At 41.2% G+C, this 17,809-nt stretch overlaps 1 protein-coding gene across 6 annotated transcripts in view; it reads right to left on the reverse strand.

Annotated features, from left to right (window-relative positions):
* banp (BTG3 associated nuclear protein) overlaps positions 1 to 17,809 on the reverse strand; it is a 258,865-nt gene that overhangs the window by 111,888 nt on the left and 129,168 nt on the right. For all 6 annotated transcript variants that reach the window (XM_087995834.1, XM_087995836.1, XM_043706808.2 and 3 more), the window contains exons 7-8: positions 8,052 to 8,291; positions 2,019 to 2,186 (exon numbers count right to left, since the gene is read on the reverse strand). In XM_087995834.1, coding sequence (XP_087851960.1) covers positions 2,019 to 2,186; positions 8,052 to 8,291 — 408 coding nt within the window. The remainder of the gene's footprint in view (positions 1 to 2,018; positions 2,187 to 8,051; positions 8,292 to 17,809) is intronic.

A 17,809-nucleotide genomic window follows, 5' to 3' on the forward strand; every position in this document is an offset into this window, starting at 1 on the left:
CTGGCATTCAATTAACTGAATATCGGATTATACAGCAAAATCGCAAGGTTCCGATGCTCGGCTAAACACTGTTATCCAGGCTTCGATTAACCGAACGAAATACTGCCCACCCATGTCCTTTGGATTATCAAGGTTCCTCTGTAATTTGAAGGAAACAGACCCCCAAAATGTTGCTGCACACCACACTTGCTCCACTATTTTAAGTCCGTGCTTTAATATTTTCCATGTTTTAATTCTTGTTACATGTATCATTAACTTTTTTTCCTTCATCATTCAAAAAGGTAAGATGTTGCCCCGATTCCCACACCACACCAACATTATGCTAAACAGCTCCAAGACACTTAAATGTATTAACTGACACAGCATGATGGCAACAGTACAACCAAAGGTACTGCATATCCAAGGTCAACTAAGCCCTGTGTTATTGTTATTACATCAATTTTTCTTCCCTAAAGTCAAAATGTTTAAATCATTATGTGGAATAGAATAAATAACCAAAAAGCTTATGTTAATTAATTAACTCAGAGCAAGATCAGCTTGTTTCACTTTGGCTTGTCTTCTGAGTGGTACTCAGGACTTTCTTATTCTCTAATTTATATCTCTGCATTAACACAAAGCAAAATAAGAATTGGAATATGTAAAAATCACAAAAGCCGGGCCAAGTAAACGTTATTTAATCAAACCAAAAAAGCATGTCTAGAAATAGAAATGTTTGAATAGTTAAAAATATTATTAGATCACCAGCATCTAAGCCATTTCCCAAATAAGATGGCATATCTTAAAATTTAAACTTTGTAAAGGATAAATGGTACTTGAAAATAGACCAATAATAATGGTTTAAAATTCTTGAACAAGCCCATTCATTTCTATTCCTATGAACAGCAATACAACTTAAAAGGAAGTAAAAGTCTCATTTCACTAGTTCGGTAAAAGTACATAACAGTTTATTAATTAAGATCTACAAGAACTATATTATGCCTTGTTATATTTCTATGCAGTCAATTATTTTGTAAAGTAAATTATGGACTAAGGTTTCTGATGTAGGACTAAATCAATTACACTCTGAGTGACAATGGATCTAGAAACTGAATCAAACACGAACTTTGGTAGTGTTGGTGGTTCAGAAGCACATTGATTTTAATAGCTCAGTGTTGGACAGAACAAGGACATTTCACATCACCTGGTTCAGCCTGAACATGTATGAATTTGGGATAGAATAGGAGACAATGTAAGTCGCTTTTGACAATAGCCAAATTCAATAGCTATAGTCTTCCCAAAGTTCAAGCAGAGAAAATTATGAATCCCCCACATTCAGACAAAATATCTTTCAAAGACATTGTTCAAAGTCAAGGATATTAAAAATGGAAAAGGGAATGTCATCAAATGACTGATAAATGTTGAAAAAGAGAGGGCTTGGAGAAGAGATCATAGATAGAAACTTTACATGTTCCGGAGCTAATATTATAGGACTGAAGATGAAACCGTTGCCGAATGTCTATTACGACAACTAGGACACAAATCACTTGGGGAAGGATCCGTAGGAGGTAGACGTAGGATGCAATGAGAAAGAAGAGCACAGTAGCTGACCATGTTTAAATACAAAGAGAATATAGAGAAATGCTAAGCTTGTTGCTGGTTTTGACTAAGTCATAGACTTAATGAATGGATAGAATAGAAGCAAAAATGAAGCAATGTAAAGGAATGAAAAAAAAAGAGACTAACTAAGGTGGCAATGATGTGTTCAGCTCCATAATTTTGATTTCAAATTGAAAAGTGCTACCTCAATTTACAGAATGCAGAATAAAGTCAGAAAACAATATATAAACGATCTTACCTCCTCAATACTTTTCTGGAGAGCAAAATGGATGATTACGTTAAACTATAAGTAAAACAGGCATGATTGCTTTATTGGATTAAATTATATTATACGCATGCCTTTGAATTTCAAAAATTCAACAAATAACTAGGATGTGAGAAATATCTTTCTTTGGTAATGTACGCAGCATCTACTTTTGTACCTGTTCCACTCATGACTGAAGAGGAGGGTGTCCTTCGGGCAAAACCTTTTACAGCCAAACTTTGTCCACGCTGCTTTCTGTGCCAAGCTGTTCGACATTTTGAATCTATGCTCTGTTTTATTCTGTACCAGTCTGATTCAGTGATTCCAAATTTATGGAAAAGGTGACCTACAAGTATAAAAAGCACCAAATTTGAACGGTCAGTTTGCTGAAACAATAGCTTGAAACTGTTTGTTTTTATGCCAACATGAAATTGAGAAATTAAGGGAAATAATTTCAGTAACATTGCTCATCATAAAATAATATTCTTTTAAATACTGCATTTTCTGGTCTGATGTTGAAATGCTTATAGTCACAGATCCTTTCACAGTAATCTTAACTCTAAACTCATGACTAACCTACAATGCCTATGTTATTTTTCTTGAAAAATTAATGGTGTGTTTAATTACAAACTATTTCAACTATTAAATATCGTCAACTTGAGTTATTGACATGTTATTTTTCTTGAAAAATAACATGTCAATAACTCAAGTTGACGATATTTAATAGTTGAAATAGTTTGTAATTAAACACACCATTAATTATGTCCAAATTTGACAGCTAATCTAGAAACTGTTATTTAAAGGTGCGTCATAGGTTTTCTAAAACTGATAAACTGTTACCTAGCTTCTTATTCAAACATCATCTGGCTTTCTACTCCAATGTCGTAAATACAATGCTACTAAGGTAGTGGACTCAGTCTAAATTTGTCACAAAATAAATCAAGTGAAATAACATTTCTCAAGCCATTAAAAGGATATTTAGATTAGAGTTAATTCCTGTAAAGGAAAATTGGCATAGAAAATTAATTTGAAGCAATGAGGTTTCATTCATTTATATTTTAAATTCTTAGAATTCTTATAGGTGGGACTGAAGGTAAACAAGTAGCACCCATGGATCTTGTGATCAGTAATTGATAAAGGGTGACCACAAGATCACAAAATATAGGAGCAGAAATGGGCGATTCAGACGATCAAGTCTGTTCCACCAATAAGACAATGCCTGTTCTAATAATCCTCATCTCTACTGCCTTATGCTTAGAACCCTTAATCCCATTACTGATTTTAAAAAAGTCTATCTTACCCTCGAATACACTTAATGATCCAGTTTAGATAGCCCTCTTGTAAAAGAAAATCAACAGGTTAATGACACTCAGAAAATTCCTCCTCATCTCTGAATTAAACAGGTGACCCCTTGCTCTTGAGAATATGCCCTCTGGTCCTAGATATTCTGACAGGGGGAATAACATCTCCACATCTAAACCTGTCAAGCCCCTTATGTTTCAATAAAGCCTCCTCTCATTCTACTAAACTCTAATGAATACAAATCCAATCTACACAACCACTACTCATAGGAGGATCAATCTAAAGCTGCAGTTTTGATCAATTACAGTGAAGTGATCCAGCCGTAGCCAATGACAAGCTGCTGGTCTTAGCACTATTTCTGTCAGAGGGTGCTTGCACTGCTTGACACTTCTGATGAGCGGCAAAAGCTGACATCACACAGCTGCCAACTGTTCCAGAAGCATCCAATGTTTTCTCCTCAACTGCATGTCTCTCCACAGAACAGATGATGTGGATGAGATCCAGCTGGAAAGAGGCAAGATCCCCAGTAAAAGGTCAACCAGCTAAGGATCAGATAGAACATAGAACATGGAAAAATACAGCGCAGTACAGGCCCTTTGGCCCTCGATGTTGCGCCGATCCAAGCCCACCTAACCTACACTCGCCCACTATTCTCCATATGCCTATCCAATGCCCGTTTAAATGCCCATAAAGAGGGAGAGTCCACCACTGCTACTGGCAGGGCATTCCATGAACTCACGACTCGCTGTCCTATACCTACCACCCCTTAATTTAAAGCTATGCCCCCTCGTAATAGCTGACTCCATACGTGGAAAAAGGTTCTCATAGTCAACCCTATTTAAACCCCTAATCATCTTGTACACATCTATCAAGTCACCCATAAACCTTCTTTTCTCCAATGAAAACAGCCCCAAGTGCCTCAGCCTTTCCTCATACGATCTTCCTACCATACCAGGCAACATCCTGGTAAACCTCCTCTACACCCGTTCCAGTGCCTCCACATCCTTCCTATAGTATGGCGACCAAAACTGCACACAATACTCCAGATGCGCCCGCACCAGAGTCTTATACAACTGCAACATGACCTCAGGGCTCCGGAACTCAATTCCTCTACCAATAAAAGCCAGTACGCCATATGCCTTCTTCACCGCACTATTTACCTGGGTGGTAACTTTCAGAGATCTGTGTACATGGACACCAAGATCCCTCTGCTCATCCACACTACCAAATATCCGACCATTAGCCCAGTACCCCATTTTCTTGTTACTCTTACCAAAGTGAATCACATCACACTTACCTACATTGAACTCCATTTGCCACCTTTCTGCCCAGCTCTGCAGCTTATCTATATCCCACTGTAACCTGCCACAGCCTTCCTCACTGTCAACAACTCCACCGACTTTCGTATCATCCGCAAACTTACTCACCCAACCTGCTAGCCCCTCCTCCAGGTCATTTATAAAAATGACAAACAGCAATGGTCCCAAAACAGATCCTTGCGGAACACCGCTAGGAACTGCACTCCAAGATGAACCTGTACCATCAACTACTACCCTCTGTCTTCTTCCAGCCAGCCAATTCCAAATCCAAACCTCCAACTCACCCTCAATGCCATACCTCCGTATGTTTTGCAGTTGCCTACCATGGGGAACCTTATCAAACGCCTTACTAAAATCCATGTACACCACATCTACCGCTTTACCCTCGTCTACCTCCTTAGTCACCTTCGCAAAGAATTCAATAAGGTTTGTGAGGCACGACTTGCCCTTCACAAAACCATGCTGACTCTCCTTGATCACATTATTCCTATCCAGATGTTCATAAATCCTATCCCTTACAATTCTCTCTAAGACTTTGCCCACAACAGAAGTGAGACTCACTGGCCTATAGTTACTAGGGTTATCCCTACTCCCCTTCTTGAACAAGGGAACCACATTTGCTATCCTCCAGTCTACTGGCACTATTCCTGTAGACAACGAGGACATAAAAATCAAGGACAATGGCTCTGCAATCTCCTCCCTTGCTTCCCAGAGAATCCTAGGATAAATGCCATCAGGCCCAGGGGACTTATCTATTTTCACCCTTTCCAGAATTTCCAACACCTCGTCCCTACATACCTCAAAGCCGTCCATTCTAATTAATTGTGACTCAGTATTCACATCGGCAACAATGTCCTGTTCCTGAGTGAATACTGACGAAAAGTATTCATTCAGTGTCTCCCCAATCTCTTCAGTCTCCACACGCATCTTCCCACTACTATCCTTGACTGGACCTATTCCTACCCTAGTCATTCTTTTATTCCTGACATACCTATAGAAAGCTTTAGGGTTTTCCCTCATCCTACCAACTAAGGACTTTTCATGTCCCCTCCTTGCTGTTCTTAGCTCTCTCTTCAGATCCTTCCTGGCTACCTTATAACTCTCAATCGCCCAAATTGAACCTTCACGCCTCATCTTTACATAGGCCGCCCTCTTCCATTTAACAAGGGATTCCAATTCCTTATTAAACCATAGCTCCCTCACACGACCCTTTCCTCCCTGCCTGACAGGTACATACTTATCAAGGACACTCAATAGTTGCTCCTTGAACAAGCTTCACATATCAATTGTGAAGCCACGCCACGCATCCTAGGTCGTGCCTCACCGCATCATAATTTCCCTGCCCCCAGCTATAACTCTTGCCCTGCAGTGCACACTTATCCCTCTCCATCACTAGAGTAAAAGTCACCGAATTGTGGTCACTGTCCCCAAAGTGCTCACCTACCTCCAATTCTTACACCTGGCCTGGTTCGTTACCCAGAACCAAATCCAGTATGGCCTCACCTTTTGTTGGCCTGTCTACATATTGTGTCAGGAAACCCTCCTGCACACATTGGACAAACACCGACCCATCTAACGAACTCGAGCTACAGCTTTCCCAATCAATATCTGGAAAGTTAAAGTCCCCCATAACAACCACCCTATTACTTTCACTCTTCTCCTGAATCATCCTCGCAATCCTTTCTTCTACATCTCTAGGACTATTCGGAGGCCTGTAGAAAACTCCTAACAGGGTGACCTCACCTTTACTATTCCTAACCTCAGCCCAAACTACCTCAGATGGCAAGTCTTCATCCATCGTCCTTTCCACCGCTGTAATACTATCTTTGACAAGCAATGCCACACCTCCCCCTCTTTTACCCCCACCTCTGACCCTACTAAAACATTTAAACCCTGGAACCTGCAACAGCCAATCCTGTCCCTGTTCTACCCATGTCTCCGTATTAGCCACAACATCGAAATCCCAGGTACCAACCCACGCTGCAAGTTCACCTACCTCTCTCAACATTTCTAAGCTTGTGCAGCCCAGGCTCTTTCACCAGATAACTGCTCCTTTAAATTATGCCTTCTTTCCAGGGGAGTTAGCGAGCATGCATTCCCAGTAAGTTACAAGATGTCCATCACTGGGGTCAGAAAATTCTATCTAATGCATATATTCATGTTTTGGTCAACTCTTTTACTTTTTCAGTACCAGTGTACTGCAGAAAGCCAGACTTTCTGCCACAGCAACTGTAAAAATCTCAGGGTGACATTTTATGTAAGATGACTACTGATGTCAGGATTATTTCCACATTTGAAATAGAATGACTTGCATTTATGTAGACTTGCACTTTTATGATCTAATCCAAAACACTTTACAGCCAATGAACTCTTTGTGAAGTGTAGTCACTGTTATAACGCAAGAAACAAGGAACCAACATGCACATGCCAGGTTCCCACAAACAGCAATGAATAAGTGACCAAGCATACAATTTTAGTTTTGGTTATGCAAGATATATTGGCCAGAAATAACAGAAGAACTCCCCAGTTGTTTGCTTAATTGTGTCATTGGATCCTTAACAGCCACCTGAAAGGGCAGTCAGAATCTGAATTCATGCAACATTACTAAATTCAATTCCATAGTGAACTCGTGGACACTTTCTAAAAAAAGAACGCCTTGACATAGAAATTGATAAGAACCAAACATTTAATCATTTAACCAACGTTTAAATAAGCTATAAATTGACCTGAATTTTCTGAAATTATTCAACCCAAAATACTTTCTTCCTTTGTATTTCACAAAGCTTTTCTTCAGTCTGTAGCCCAACTTGAAAGGGTTCAGAAAAGATTTACAAGAATGTTGCCAGGGTTGGAGGATTTGAGCTATATAGGGAGAGGCTGAACAGGCTGGGGCTGTTTTCCCTGGAGCGTCGGAGGCTGAGGGGTGACCTTTTGGAGGTTTACAAAATTATGAGGGGCATGGATAGGATAAATAGGTAAAGTCTTTTCCCTGGGGTCGGGAAGTCCAGAACTAGAGGGCACAGGTTTCGGGTGAGAGGGGAAAAATATAAAAGAGACCTAAGGGGCAACTTTTTCTTGCAGAGGGTGGCTCGTGTATGGAATTAGCTGCCAGAGGATGTGGTGGAGGCTAGTACAATTGCAACATTTAAAAGGCATTTGGATGGGTATATGAATAGGAAGGGTTTGGAGGGATATGGGCCGGGTGCTGGCAGGTGGGACTAGATTGGGTTGGGATATCTGGAGGGCATGCTGTACATCTCTGTGACTCTACGACTCTCTGACTGAATTGCTCTCTTTGCAGGAGAAAGTTAAAAGATGCAACTACAACAACAGTCAGAACATAATTGGAGAAATAGTGGTTTAACGATAGTTCTTCTATTACACAATGTTTGCATTCTTGGAAAAATCACACTTTAGAAACAGCGCTTAAAATATTGGTGATGTAACTGCATTACAGTCAACACACATTTTAAAAGTTTGTGCTTTAGAAACAGTATCCCCAATTCATCAATCACATTATAGTGAATTTGTTAAAGAAACGCGCATTATCGCAGAACAATCTGCAGTCAAATAAATATCATGGTACTTACATCGAATTCCATAGATCATTAAAGGATCCAGCTGCTTTTTGCCATGTTTTCCCTGCCCTGAGAGATTGGATACAGCTTGTATCTCACGATGAAACAGATAGTCCAACAGTGTCAATGCCATTTTTTCAGCTGTTCGGCAATTTGTGGCAACATGTAGCATATCAGCAGGAGTGATGGGACACCTAACCCGCATCTCAGGATTATTCTCATCGCCAAGCCAGGTCCCATTGGGGAAATCCTCTGGAAAAAAAATGTATTGTACAATTCAAAGTTCAGAAATAGTAGACAAACAGCAATTCTGAAATCAATTATTGCATATGGCTTTAATTTGGATAGTTACTTTTAGAAATAATTCTCTACTACAGACTTGTTCAGAAACATAAAATAGCACATCTGAACAGAAAAGCTAGCTAGTGATGCCATAACCATCAATGCACAAGAGTAGACATTTAGCCCTTTGAGCCTGCTCTGCCATTCAATGAAATCATGCCTGATTTGATTTAAACCTCAACTCTATATTTCTGCATAACCTGCAAATCTGTTCAATTTGTCTTCTATCTCTTTATCCTCTATTTCTAATTCCCCAGACTTAGTTACTTGGTTAACACTTTATTTTAAAATATCCAAAGTAACATTTCTTATGTGTGATTTTTGTTTTGGCTAACTATTTCTCACTGTGTCCCTCCTTATTAATTTTTTCAGCAATTCTTTGCTGTTTTTAAAGTTCTGTTCAAGCTTCTGACCTGACACCTAACTTTGCACAGTTATGTCTTTTCTTGCTGTTTTGTACTATTACTGACTTTTCCTGTTAAACATGGATGGCGAGTCCACGCCTTAGAATTTCTCTTACTTGTTGCAATATATCTATTATGTTTTTTTGGAATACCTCTTTAAATGTTTGCAACAGCATCTCTACTGACCTATTTCTGAACCTTACTTGCCGGTTCATGTTTGAAAGTCCTGCTTTCCTGCCCTCATAATTGCCTCCGGTTAAATTCAAAATAGAAGACGAGGACCAACAATTCTCCCTGAAAATATACATAAAATTCAATAATCTCATGTCTGCTGTCACCTCCTGAGGTCAGTAATTAATCTGATCTCACTGGCCAAAACTGGGCTGAACACAGCTAGTTCTCTGATTGGTACCATGACATGCTAGTCTAAGAAACTGTCATGAAAATATTCAATTAATTCCTCATCTTGGCTGCTTTTCCCCCAGTTATTTTTTCCAATCTAAATGTAGGTTAAGATCCCCCATGATATTTGCTAAGCCCTTTTAAAAAGGTTCCACTTCTTCCTTGGAGTTAGTTAGGGGACCACGTACACAACTCCCACAACCTTCATATTTCCTCACCTCTAGCCAAACTGCTTCCACATCCTGGTTTCTTGAATTTAGGTCATGCCTTTCCATTGTGCTAATATCATTTTTAATTAACAGTGCCACTCTAATATCTTTCCTAGATTCCTGTCCTTCCTAAATGTCATGTTCCTTTCAATATTTGGGTCCCAATCTCTGTCATCCAATAGTTGCATCTTAGTCACAGCCACCAGGCGGACATTACTACTTTATCTCATTTGGCACTAGTTTTGTTTAGAATGCGATGTGAATTCAAATATTGTTCAAATTTTGACCTTTTATTATTTTTCTAACCTTTCGTCTTATCTAATTTGTTCTTAGGTCTATATTCTCTGACTTAAAAACGAGTCAATCGGCAACAGGGAAAGGAAAATGAAAGGAAGTCTGATGGTAAATAGAAAGGTAAGCATCAGGTTAGTATGTGTGCAGGGGGGTTTAAGTACAAAGCAGACTATGAAAGAAGTAAAAGGATAACTCAGGAGATATTAGAGATATTGGAAATCACAAGGGTAAGAAAACTAGCATAACAGCACTTTATGTGAATGCTCGTAGCATTCATTATAAGGTGAATGAGTTAATGGCACCAATCATCGCGAATGAATATGATTTAGTAGCCACTGCAGAGTAATCGTTACAGGATGGTCACAACTGGGAGTTAAATATCCAGGGGTATCAAACTATTCGGAAGGACAGACAGGAAATTAAGAGAGGTGGTGTAGCTCTGATATTCAAGGATGACAGGTGAGAGGTGGTACAGGTTCTATGGAGAATAATGTTGAATCCATTTGGGTGGAAATTAGAAATTCCAAGAAGAAAAAGTCACTGATAGGCATAGTCTATAGGACACCAAATAATAACATCATATGGGCAGACAATAAACAAAGAACTAACGAATGCCCCTAACAATGGTATGGCAATTATCATGGGGGATTTTAATCTACATGTAGATTGTTCGAACCAACTTGGTCTTTGGAATTCCCTTTTTAAAAAGGTGATAACAGCAGTGCCTGAATATTTTTAAGATAGAGGTGAATAGATCCTTGGGAAGCAAAGAGATGAAATGTTACTGAAGTTAAGCAAGACATTGGATTTGTGGTTACAAATCAGATCAGCCATGACCATACTAAACTTCATAGGAAGGATGCCAGTAATCAAGGCTCTGAGGTGATCAGAGAAGCCCACAGTTTCATCAAGGTTCAAGGGCTGACTAACTGCTTCTCCTAATCCACAACAATTCCTGAAGAAAGGTTCTTGTGTAGCTAACAACTCTAGCTTTGCTCTCATTGTCAGTTTCCTGACCCTTGGGATACCAATGCAACAGTGGTATAACTTAAATTGGACGTTATTACTTTTAAGGGCTCAAATTTCATTTGACCGTAAAGGTGGAGATGAAAGACGAATGTGGTTTCCCAATGGCAGACCCAGGAGGGTGGAATCAGTGTTTCCCTGTCACCACCTTGCCCCATCACCAAACCCAGCAACTGGCAAAATCATATGGTCACTGCTGTCTATGGCTGCCCAGAGAGCAAAATAAGTTAAAAGCCAGTTATACAGTGAAATGAACAGACAGGTCATAATGAACTTCCATTGTGAATGATACATGACGAGTGGGATCAGTATGTATCATTCACCCATTGCACGTCTTTACTTTCTGGGTATCTAGTGGCCAGGTAACCAATCCAGAGTGATGATCCATCAGTTGTGGTCTTGTTGTATTTATACATTTGTAGAAGTCCTATATAGAAGGCATTCCCAACCTCCTCTCTTACTCCTTTATACATCAGCAGCTCACACCTCATAAAAAGGCTTGCGATTTTTCACTTTTCATTTTTCATACTGCGTCTCCTACTGATCAAATAGCCACAAGAATCTGCCTGTAATTCTTCATTGGATGGAGCTTCTACAGGCAGTGTCTCAACTATCACACCTTCCAAAATTACTTTCAGGTTTCACTACCAACATTTCCCCATTCCCCATCCAGAATTCATCCTGGATTGGGAAGAGACACTCTGGTAAAAAATAATTGCTCGATAATAGGGTTAACACATTAGCATAAACGGAAAACCGTTTGGCTAAAAGCAGGGAGTAAGGATTTTGAGACCATCACTATTTCTCTTTTATTTTTCTCATTTTTGGTTTAGAACTGAGTTGCAGCAAGAATACACTTTGAACAGCAGTTTGCTTTAAAAATGTGAACAAAAGACAGATGTTTGCTGTTGGGAACTGGCTGGAAAGGTAATCCAAGTTAATTACTGCTCTCAGGACACTATAGATGTTTTAGCAGAGAAATGTTGCTACACTAAGGGACTGGCAGCTGGCTGAATGCTGAATTGGTCAATCAAGGGAGGACATGTGCTAGCCAGCAAACCACAGAGAATGTTAAAAGAAAGGGAACTGGCTATAACTGGGTTCTGGGCAGGAAGTTGTTTTGTTTTGGAAGCTTCCAGATTGTTGCTGTGTTTTTGATCTTTGCTCATTATTACAGTTATCAACTTGTTGAAAAGTTCTAAAAGAATCCTAGTGTGGAATAAATAAATAAAATGTCTCCAGCAGTCTGTGGAAGCAATTGAACTGACGAGTGACTTTGGTAATCAAGCACGATATACAGTCATGTGTGCCTGTACTACCAGCCATCAGCCAAGGATTTCATGAAGGTGTGGTATTCATTGTTGAAATGGTTATTGAACTGGCGGATTTAAATTTATATATTTTTAAAATTTATCCCTAATCTGTGTGTGTCGGTCTCTTTGCAAGTGTGAGTGGGAATTTATGATCAAAGAACATTGGGTTTAAATTTTAGATTTAATTAGATTGCCTTGAAGTTTCTCTGTTCTGCTAAAGTTTCATTATTAACAACAAATTATTACTTTTTGTTTAAACTATAAACTTGATGTCGAAGATCTGTTAACTGTAAAGTCTGGTTAGGAACAACCTAGCAACTGAGCACTTTTGAATGCTTTGATTTCATTGTGTTGTGAATCCAGTGACAGTGAGGCTGAATTGGTTTGGCTTGCTACTCCTGTGTCATAATAGGATAAATTGGTAATTTTCAGATTGGCACTTTGGCAAGAAGAGTAAGATAGAAGCATGCTACTTAAATGGAAAAAGAGTGCAAAACACTGCAGTTGAGACAAATACGAGTATCCAATACTTAAATGATGATACATTAATACATATGCATACGCAGTACATTGGGACGGCAAATTGGCTTTGGCATTTATTGTAAAGGGAATGAAATATACAAGTAGATAAGTTTTGCGACAATTCTTTGGGACAGTGGTGAGACTATATCCGGAGTGCGATGCATTTTTTTTCATCTCCATGAGAAAGGAGATAATAGCATTTGAAACAATTCAAAGAAGGTTCATTTACTCGTTCTTGGGATGAAGGTATTCATAGAATCATACAGGACAGATGCAGTCCTTTGGACCATCAAGTCTCTACCACCAAAAATATACTACTACCTACACCATTCCCATAGACTGGAATGTTATGATTCTTGAAATGCTCATCCAAGTACTTTTTGAAGGTTGTGATGCTTTCTACTTCAATTACCTTCCCCTGCAGTGCATTCTAGATCCCTGCCACCCTCTGGATGAAAAGGTTTTTCCTCAAATCGCCTCAAAGCCTTTCACTTTAAAATGATGACCTCTTGTTATTTATTCTTCAACTGAAGGGAACAGCAGCTTTTACCCTGTCTTTGCCCTTCAATCTTATACATCTCTATTAGGTACCCCCTAATAATTAGGTACTCCCATAGTGTTAGGTGAAGAGGTAAATGTAAGGGTATGGGTGGGTTGCACTTTGGCGGGTTGGTGTGGACTTGTTGGGCCGAAGGGCCTGTTTCCACACTGTAAGTAATCTAATCATCTACATCTCCTCTGCTCCAAAGTAACAACCTAAGCTTATCCAGTCTGTATTCGGAGGTGAAATGCTCCAAGTCAACATCCTGGTGAATCTCCTTTGCACTCCATCCATTGCAATCACATTCTTCCTATGGTGACCGGAACTCCAGCTGTGACCTAACCAAAGTTCTATATAGCTCCAACACAACCTCCATACTCTTATAATCTATGGAATATTGTTAAGGCAGAGTTAGATTCTTCATAGTCGTGTCTTGGATTGGGGGGTGGGGGGGAGCAGATAGTTGTGATTTTATGGGTAATTTTAGCCTTTTGGCAAACAGTTAAAGCTTCACAAACATGATGGGCAATTATGCCAATTTTATATAAAAACCAGATCGGCTTGCTGTGAAATTAAATAGTAAATCCAGACTGCTGACTAGGCAAATAGGTGATGCCAAAGGTTAGTCAACTTTTATGGTTATAAAAGGAGATAAAACTGGTAAGAGGAGTCATGGACACGGCCATCTCCTGTTTACATGACTCTTGGACAAATAAGCTCAGAGTTGAGGTTCCTGTGAATGGGAACATGACATCAAACAATCCAGAAGACTGGGAGAAAACATAAAATTAGGCACATCGCAATATTGACAGTGACAATTCCAGGTCACCCATTGCAAATAGAAGACCCTTATTATGGAAGTCACGGAAGAAGACTCATCAGAATGAACCTGACCAATTCTCCACACACAGATAGTATCTAGATTCTAAATAAACAGATAATGTGTTGATTGTGTGCTTACCAAGAACTAAAGAGTTATTAATAAAAAGAGGAAGCTGTGTTGAATTCTCATTTGGCTGCTTATCCTTTATCTGTCATGAAATTCCCTAATGGAAAATGGGGTCAACACCGGAAAGCAGAGTCTAGGCCACAATCAGATCATCAATTATCTCATAAAATGGCAGAGCCTACTCAAAAGACAAAATGGCCTACTCAATACATAATAGACAACAGACGATAGGTGCAGGAGTACCTGCTTGAAGGCTCGGTGACGTTTGTTTAACGGTTTAAATTTGAAAGTTTTTTTTTAAAAAGTGCAGAGCGGACCCGGAAGCTGGTGTAGCGCAAGCTTACCTGGGTAGGTTTTCTCCCCTATAAAAGCGCGCAGGAGAGGAACCCGAGGCACTACAGAGGTAGTGCCTCCCACCCGCTCTCCTCCTCTAACCTAATAATAAGACACGTTGTGGTAAGTAGGTAAGTGCTGCATTTTGCTTGTTCTATTCTTTAGATCTAGTGTTTTTTTTTTAAAAGGTTATTTTTAGAGGGATGGCAGTGAAGGCAGTGCAATGTTCCTCTTGCAACATGTTTGAGGTGAGGGATGCCATGGTCGTCCCTGCTGATTACACTTGCAGGAAGTGCACCCATCTCCAGCTCCTCCAAGACCGTGTTAGGGAACTGGAGCTGGAGTTGGATGAACTTAGGATCATTCGAGAGGCAGAGGGGGTCATAGATCGGAGCTTAAGGGAAGTAGTAACTCCAAAGATTGCAGACAGATGGGTGACAGTGAGGGGGACTGGGAGGAAGCAGCCAGTGCAGGGACCCCCTGCGGCCGTTCCCCTCAAGAACAAGTATACCGTTTTGGATACTTGTGGGGGGGGGGGGGGACTTACCAGGGGTAAGCAATGGGGTTCAGGCCTCTGGCACGGAGCCTGTCCCCATTGCTCAGAAGGGAAGGGTGGAGAAGAGCAGAGCAATAGTTATTGGGGACTCGATAGTTCGGGGCACAGATAGGCGGTTTGTGGGGGCGAGAGAGACTCACGTTTGGTATGTTGCCTCCCAGGTGCAAGGGTACGTGACATCTCTGATTGTGTTTTCCGGGTCCTTAAGGGGGAGGGGGAGCAGCCCGAAGTCATTGGCACCAATGATATAGGCAGGAAGAGGGCTGAGGATGTTAGGCAGGCTTTCAGGGAGCTAGGTTGAAAGCTCAGAGTTAGAACAAACAGAGTTGTTGTCTCTGGTTTGTTACCCGTGCTACGTGATAGAGAGTCGAGGAATAGGGAGAGAGAACAGTTAAATGCGTGGCTACAGGGATGGTGCAGGAGGGAGGGATTCCGGTATCTGGATAACTGGGGTTCTTTCTATAGAGGTGGGACCTCTATAAACAGGATGGTCTACACCTGAACCTGAGGCACCAGTATCCTTGGGGGGAGGTTTGCTAGTGCTCTTGGGGGGGGGGCGGGGTTAAACTAACTCTGCAGGGGCATGGGAACCTAGACTGTAGCTTTAGGGTGCAGGACCTGGAATGTAGGGAGGTTAGGAACATGGCATCAATCTCAAAGGAGGGTGCCTGTAAACAGTAAAGTGGCTTGAAGTGTGTATACTTCAATGCAAGAAATTTACGAAATAAGGTAGGTGAACTTGCAGCGTGGGTTGGTGCCTGGGATTTCGATGTTGTGGCTATTACGGAGACATGGGTAGAACAGGGACAGGATTGGCAGTTGCAGGTTCCAGGGTTTAAATGTTTTAGTAGGGTCAGAGGTGGGGGTAAAAGAGGGGGAGGTGTGGCATTGCTTGTCAAAGATAGTATTACAGCGATGGAAAGGACGATGGATGAAGACTTGCCATTTGAGGTAGTTTGGGCTGAGGTTAGGAATAGGAAAGGTGAGGTCACCCTGTTAGGAGTTTTCTACAGGTCTCCTAATAGTCCTAGAGACGTAGAAGAAAGGATTGCGAGGATGGTTCAGGAGAAGAGTGAAAGTATGGGGGACTTTAACTTTCCAGATATTGACTGGGAAAGTTTTAGCTCGAGTTCATTAGATGGGTCGGTGTTTGTCCAATGTGTGCAGAAGGGTTTCCTGACACAATATGTAGACAGGCCAACAAGAGGTGAGGCCATACTGGATTTGGTTCTGGGTCACGAACCACGCCAGGTGTAAGAATTGGAGGTAGGTGAGCACTTTGGGGACAGTGACCACAATTCGGTGACTTTTACTCTAGTGATGGAGAGGGATAAGTGTGCACTGCAGGGCAAGAGTTATAGCTGGGGGCAGGGAAATTATGATGCGGTGAGGCACGACCTAGGATGCGTGGCTTGGAAAAATAGGCTTCAAGGGAAGGGCGCAATTGATGTGTGGAGCTTGTTCAAGGAGCAACTATTGAGTGTCCTTGATAAATATGTACCCGTCAGGCAGGGAGGAAAGGGTCGTGTGAGGGAGGCGTGGTTTAATAAGGAATTGGAATCCCTTGTTAAATCGAAGAGGGCGGCCTATGTAAAGATGAGGCGTGAAGGTTCAATTTGGGCGATTGAGAGTTATAAGGTAGCCAGGAAGGATCTGAAGAGAGAGCTAAGAACAGCAAGGAGGGGACATGAAAAGTCCTTAGTTGGTAGGATTAGGGAAAACCCTAAGGCTTTCTATAGGTATGTCAGGAATAAAAGAATGACTAGGGTAGGAATAGGTCCAGTCAAGGATAGTAGTGGGAAGATGCGTGTGGAGACTGAAGAGATTGGGGAGACACTGAATGAATACTTTTCGTCAGTATTCACTCAGGAACAGGACATTGTTGCCGATGTGAATACTGAGTCACAATTAATTAGAATGGACGGCTTTGAGGTATGTAGGGAAGAGGTGTTGGAAATTCTGGAAAGGGTGAAAATAGATAAGTCCCCTGGGCCTGATGGCATTTATCCTAGGATTCTCTGGGAAGCAAGAGAGGAGATTGCAGAGCCATTGTCCTTGATTTTTATGTCCTCGTTGTCTACAGGAATAGTGCCAGTAGACTGGAGGATAGCAAATGTGGTTCACTTGTTCAAGAAGGGGAGTAGGGATAAACCTAGTAACTATAGGCCAGTGAGTCTCACTTCTGTTGTGGGCAAAGTCTTAGAGAGAATTGTAAGGGATAGGATTTATGAACATCTGGATAGGAATAATGTGATCAAGGATAGTCAGCATGGTTTTGTGAAGGGCAGGTCATGCCTCACAAACCTTATTGAATTCTTTGAGAAGGTGACTAAGGAGGTGGACGAGGGTAAAGCGGTAGATGTGGTGTATATGGATTTTAGTAAGGCATTTGATAAGGTTCCCCATGGTAGGCTACTGCAAAAAATACGGAGGTATGGCATTGAGGGTGAGTTGGAGGTTTGGATTAGGAATTGGCTGGCTGGAAGAAGACAGAGGATAGTAGTTTATAGTGAAGGTTCATCTTGGAGTGGTTACTAGCGGTTTAGATTAGATTAGATTACTTACAGTGTGGAAACAGGCCCTTCGGCCCAACAAATCCACACCGACCCGCCAAAGCGCAACCCACCCATACCCCTACATTTACCCCTTACCTAACACTACGGGCAATTTAGCATGGCCAATTCTCCTGACCTGCACATCTTAGGACTGTGGGAGGAAACCGGAGCACCCGGAGGAAACCCACGCAGACACGGGGAGAACGTGCAAACTCCACACAGTCAGTCGCCTGAGTCGGGAATTGAACCCGGGTCTCCAGCGCTGTGAGGCAGCAGTGCTAACCACTGTGCCACCGTGCCGCCCACGGTGTTCCGCAACGATCT

Source organism: Chiloscyllium plagiosum, unplaced genomic scaffold (assembly GCF_037043375.1).
Source record: "Chiloscyllium plagiosum isolate Xiang-an unplaced genomic scaffold, Cpla_swu_hap1 HiC_scaffold_17, whole genome shotgun sequence".
NCBI lineage: Eukaryota > Metazoa > Chordata > Chondrichthyes > Orectolobiformes > Hemiscylliidae > Chiloscyllium > Chiloscyllium plagiosum.